The following is a 5,928-nucleotide window of genomic DNA, read 5'->3' as shown; positions in this document are numbered from 1 at the left end:
TAGTGCAGTTTGGTGGCTGAGAAAGCTCTTGCCTATCATAAGATTAAGCAGAAAAATCAATTGAATTTAAAAAAGTCTTCATGAACAACTATTATTGGAAGGTACAGTGGTAGAAACAAAATCAAAATGAATTATTGTTCCTGCCCTCAAGGAGCTTCCATTATATGAGAACAAATGAAGACAGACCCAAATGAGATAATATTTGTAAAGTGTTTAGCACAGCACCTGATACATAGTAGGTGCTATATAACTGCTAACTATTTATTATTATGATTATTAATTTGAGTTTTAAAATCATTATGTTAATGAAAATGCAGAAATCTATATGTTAGTATGGAAGTCACCTACCTATAGTCATTTAGTCTTACCCAGTGCTAGAAATTCTCTCTTCACATATGGTCAACCAGTTTTTGCTTGGGTTGTTATGGGAAGCTCACAACCAAAGAAAGCTTTCTAACTTTCTTCTGTGTCATATTCTGGTTTGAGATAGTAGTAGCTGACATTAAATCAATGATTTTTACTTGATCCTCTCAATAATCTTGCAGGTTCTCCTGCAGATTTCTTTTTTCAGATGAGGAAACTGATGCTCAGAAAGTTTGACTACACATCTAGAGCTCCTTCTAGTTCTGAATCAATAATCCTAAGTATCAGAGCTGGGATTCAACTCCGGTTCTTTTGATTCCAAATCCAATCCTTTTCTATTATACTATGGCACCCCTCAACAGAAGAGTCTGACAGTGGCATAGTGGAAATTTTCTCTGCATTTATAGAAGATATATTAGTATGTATTCTCAAGTTTGAAAGTCAGAGTGAGGATTGTAGTCTTAATGTTCTACCCAACTTCACAAATTTATAAAAGATTACTTCTTCTTCTCTTTTCCAGATGAAAGATTGGGACACAGAACATATCGACGATTATCTAAATTTACCCTTTTGGACAGAGTAAAGAGCCTTGTTTTCCTGATTTCTATTTCTGAATGTTTTTGCTTCTTTGGTTAACAGTATCTTCAGAAACAGTTGTGATGTAGTGGAACGAGCACCAGATTTGGAGTCCAAGGATCTTGGTTTGAATTCTAGGATTTTTTTTTTTTTGCTAATTGTGTAACTTTGGATAAATCTTTTCACATATCTGGACCTTGGTTTCCTCATCTATAAAATGGATAGTTGGTCTAGATGACCTCTATGACTCAATTCTAAATCCTATGAGTTTAATATTAGGAAATGGAACCATGTTCTTTTGGGAGAGTCTTATGATGATATCCCTGTGGCCTCTCTCCATGTAATCTCATTGGGGTAGAGTCCCCAGTCAAACTGGTCTACTTGGTTTCCTCTGAAGCAGTGCATCATCTTTCATGTCTGTCTTTGTAAAGCCAGTCTGTTCTCCATGCTGAAGTAACCCCCTTCTCATTTTTAGCTCTTAGAGTCTTTATCTTCCTTTGAGACCAGTTAATGTACAATATCTTACACACATTATATCTTTTTTGATTCCATGATTAATAAGCAAACATTTATTAAGCACCAATGATGGGACTTCCACATGGGGATATCTCTCGTCCTCTTCAAATAATTACCTCATTCTGTGAATCTTGTACCTCAACCCATGGTAGAGTGTAAGTTTCTTGAGGGCAGGTTGTATTGACTTAAATGTAGTAGACACTTAACAAGTGTTTGTTGAATGAATAAAAGAATATTGTATCAAGGATTTCCTTAATGATGTGATCCTGTGTATTCTAGCAGTTCCTGTTTCATGGATGGAAAAGAAGAACCTATCTAACTTGGAGGAATTTATTCTCCTGGGATTCCCAGGGACACAGGGTTTGCAGATAACTCTCTTCTTATTGTTCTTTATCATGTACGTGCTCACTGTAATGGGCAACATGGCCATCATCACGCTGGTGTGTACCAATCAGCGCCTTCAGACCCCCATGTACTTTTTCCTCTGTAATCTCTCCTTCTTGGAGATCTGGTTCACCACAGCCTGTGTCCCTAAGACCCTAGCTAATTTTGCATCTCAGAGCAAAGCCATCTCCTTCATCAGCTGTGCCATCCAAATGTACTTTGTCTTCTCCCTGGGTTGCACTGAGTATTTTCTCCTATCTGTGATGGCGTACGACCGCTATCTGGCCATCTGCTATCCTCTGAGGTACAGCTCCATCATGACCTCCTCTGTCTCAGCCCGGCTCGCCCTGGGCTCTTGGGTGTGTGGCTTTTCAGTCATAACTGTGCCCACCATCCTCATCACTCGCCTCTCGTTTTGTGCCTCCAATGTCATCAATCACTTCTTCTGCGACATCGCCCCATGGATTGTGTTATCATGCACTAACACACGGCTGGTAGAACTGGTGGTTTTTGGGATTTCCTTTTGTGTCATCTTGGGCTCCTGTGCTATCACCTTGATCTCCTACATCTATATCATCTCCACCATTGTGAGGATTCCCTCGGCCCAGGGGCGATACAAGGCATTTTCCACCTGCTCCTCCCACCTCACTGTGGTACTCATCTGGTATGGTTCCACAATTTTCTTGCACGTGAGAACCTCTGTTGAGAGTTCCCTGGACTTGACCAAGGCCATTACGGTCTTGAACACTATTGTAACCCCTGTACTCAACCCCTTTATATACACACTTAGGAACAAAGATGTGAAAGAAGCCTTTTGGAAAACAGTCAGTGGGAAGTGAAATTCACCCAGACTTGGAGAAAGTCTTCTCAGGAGTTCAGTTGGGTAATGGAGGTTTGAGAACTTCCCTAGCTCCAGCTTTACACATAAGCTTTCTCTACTGTGTTTCTTTTAGTTAAAACTGATCAAACCTAAAATATGGGGGCATGTTGACTAATTAACTCTGGAATAGGGACGGGATTGAGTTATGTAATGGAGATAATATAAACACTATCACTGATAAAATGTCATTAATGATATTGAATTCAATCCGCAAAGCTCTTAAGTGGTTCATTAAGTGCTAAACACTCTGCAAGTTGCTGAGCATGCAAAGAAAAAAAAAAGGGAAATAGTTTTTGATCTTTTCTGGGTCAGAATCCTCTTACTACTGGGTCTATAAATCTGGGGAGTGTTTTATATTTTTCTTCCTTTGATTTCCTTTTCCCCCAAATTAATAAGCATGTTTCCCTTTTCCCATCCCACTCCACTGAGAAACAAAGAAAAAAAGAAAAGAAAAATCAAATCTTTGTAACAGATATGCATAGTCCAACAAGAAAAAAAATCTCAACAATGGCCATAACTGAAAATATTTGTTTCATTCTGCATTTTTCACTTAGAGTTAATTATCTCTCTGGCAGGAGGTGAGTAGTAGACTTCCAGTACTTTTATTTTCTTTAGGAAAGAAGAAGAGAGAACAGAAGCATTTGAATATTACAAGGATTTTCTCATAAGATCTTCTGGCATGCAGGAATATTACTCAACTCCCTTTGTGGAAATGGTTTCTTCCTGTTTAAAAGACCCAATTTTTAAGGTGCTCAGGTCCCAAATAACAGAGAATACATAACACGTTTTTAGATGAATATCACAGAGAAGAAAGAGGAGAACTCAAACACAATTTTTCAATACTTAGAACAATCATTCCTGTAGTAACTAGGCAACTAGATAGTATAGTAGATTAAGCACTGTACCCAGAGTCAGGGAGACTTGAGTTCATATTGGGCCTCAGATACTAGCTGTGTATAAGTATTTTAACTTTTTTCTACCTCTATTTCCTTATTTGTAAAATGGGGGTATTTTTAGAAACTACCTCATAGAGTTGTTGTAAGGACAAAACAATATATTTATAAAGTTCTGTGAAAACCTTAAAATGCCATACAAATGTTAACTATGATACTGATGATGTTTTTACCCATGTTTTTAATTTGGTTGAAAATGTTCTCCCAATCTAACACTTTGAAACTGTATCCTCACATTCAGTCCTTTCATGCTGGTTTCTGAATGCAACTCTTATTAATAATAATGATATTCTATTCATCAGTGGGGAGGGGATCTTCATCAGCACAGTTCCAGCTCTTTTTCAACTGATGAACTTTAGAGGATATGAAAAAAATTGCTGTTATTGAAAAAGTCACTACCTTTTGGCAGAGTCAGTGACTCACTCATACTTAGTTGAGCTTGCTCTTGGATTACAGATATTCAGTCTGTAACAGGGTCTTTAGTAGAGACCTTTCTAGTTCTATGGGCCCCATTCAACCTTGTTCACTGATAGTATAGTTTTGAAGAATGCAAAATCACTTCTATACTATGATGAGACATTGAAGGACTTCAATGGAAAAGTAATATGTAATTCACAGGATCATATATGTAAAGATGGAAAACCCCATGGAGATTACTTAGTCCAACATCCTCCCTTTACAGTTCGGGAAACAGATCCAGAGAAGTGGAGAGAAGTGTTTTATATCACAGAGCCATTAGACACTAGAGGCAAAACTTGAATAAGCTCTTCCTTCCTAAGACCAGTTCTCTATCCACTATGCAATATTATTTCTCTTTCTTATTATATTTATTAAAAAACAAGAAATAAACTTACATTTTATAGCATAAACACAGAGTCCCCTGATCTAACTTACACCAATGACTTCAATATCTTCAGGTTACTCTTATGAGGAAAGAAGGAAGGAGAGGTTTCTGAAATGTGAAGTGAAAAAAAAAAACAGGGTAATTGTTACTTCCCTCTTGGTGATGAACTGTGAAGAAGGAGATAAGGCGTTTCTAGTTAATAAGCAGGAACTGTAGTGCAATTTTAGGCTACTTTATAAGTGAGGACATAGCTCAGTGTCATACTTCTCTTCCAGTTACATGTTTGCTAGGAGAGCAGAATAAAGATAATTCTTTCATTTGACTCCTATCAGATCTTAATTATTTTTATTATTATCTGACATATTATCTAACTTATACCTCTCTGAGATCAATTCAATCAATATTTTAAAGTACTTACTATATGTGAAAATAATACTAAATTAGTCCTCACAACAAATGCAGGACGTCCATAGAGGAATTATCCTTACCTCTATTTTTCAGATATTTTATAGTTCAGAGAAGTGACATTCATTGTTCAGGGTAACATTGCTAGTGATTGACTGAAAATGTTAAAATTTATGTTTTCTGACTTCAAGTGCATTGCTAGGTATTCAATCATAGAGAAATTGCATTCATAAAATAGTGAGCATATTTTCATGTATCCAAGTCCTTAACTGCCTACACAGACCATTTAAATGGGGATATTGTATCTAACTTTTAAAAAACTGGATCCTACAAAAGCAAGTGAAATTCAGATTATTTTCTTAAATGTGCTATTTGGACTATAACTGGGTGGTTAGATTAGAATTCTTGAGCACTCATAAATAAGTGTAAGGTTAGGAGAGATATATAATAGGAACCTGACATTATTATTATTAATATTTTAAAAGAATAAGCAATGTTTGAGTGGGCAGGGAGGAGAGAAAAGTTAGAAGCTAATTGCATTTTTACAGAAGGAGTTGGATTCATCATCTTATTTTTTAGCTGCCTAGACCACCTTTCACAATCACCAGCTTCCTTATCTATCTAGATAGTATGATATATGAGTCCTTCCAGTTCTTTTGTTTTCTCATTCCAAGCACTTTTCAGGAGACTGTTCAAGCTGATTGAACAGAACAATCTTTGCATCTCCCTTCCTGCTTCCCTGATACCCAAAACAATCAGGGACTACTCACCAGACAATCAGAGACTGAAGTGAAGTTCAAATCTGTACTTGAAAATGTGATATGAGAATGAAAGGGAAACTTATCCAGTTAAAAGGAAAACACTGATCTGATCAATGTGTCTGTCTTTAGTTATTTAGGTTCCTGCAGTATTAGAGATTGTTAAGTTGAATCTGAGGCTTCACAGACAGTGAAGAAAATGGAGAGAGCTGTTGTTGCATCCTTCCCCTAGCACCTTTATGAGAAGAG

The 5,928-nt window shown here is 36.9% G+C and overlaps 1 protein-coding gene across 1 annotated transcript; it reads left to right on the top strand.

The window, feature by feature from the left end:
* Positions 1–1,738: 1,738 nt before the first annotated feature.
* LOC127547195 (olfactory receptor 287) lies at positions 1,739–2,923 on the top strand. Its single transcript, XM_051974007.1, has one exon. The coding sequence runs from the start codon at positions 1,752–1,754 to the stop codon at positions 2,676–2,678; it is 927 nt and encodes a 308-aa protein (XP_051829967.1). The 5' UTR covers positions 1,739–1,751; the 3' UTR covers positions 2,679–2,923.
* Positions 2,924–5,928: the final 3,005 nt, after the last annotated feature.

This window comes from Antechinus flavipes, chromosome 2 (genome assembly GCF_016432865.1).
Source record: "Antechinus flavipes isolate AdamAnt ecotype Samford, QLD, Australia chromosome 2, AdamAnt_v2, whole genome shotgun sequence".
In the NCBI taxonomy this organism is placed as follows: domain Eukaryota; kingdom Metazoa; phylum Chordata; class Mammalia; order Dasyuromorphia; family Dasyuridae; genus Antechinus; species Antechinus flavipes.
This window is presented reverse-complemented; position numbering and strand designations above follow the sequence as displayed.

What these genes read in the sequence shown, in the direction of transcription:
- LOC127547195 (XM_051974007.1), top strand. Translation starts at nt 1,752, where the DNA reads ATGGAAAAGAAGAACCTATCTAACTTGGAGGAATTTATTCTCCTGGGA.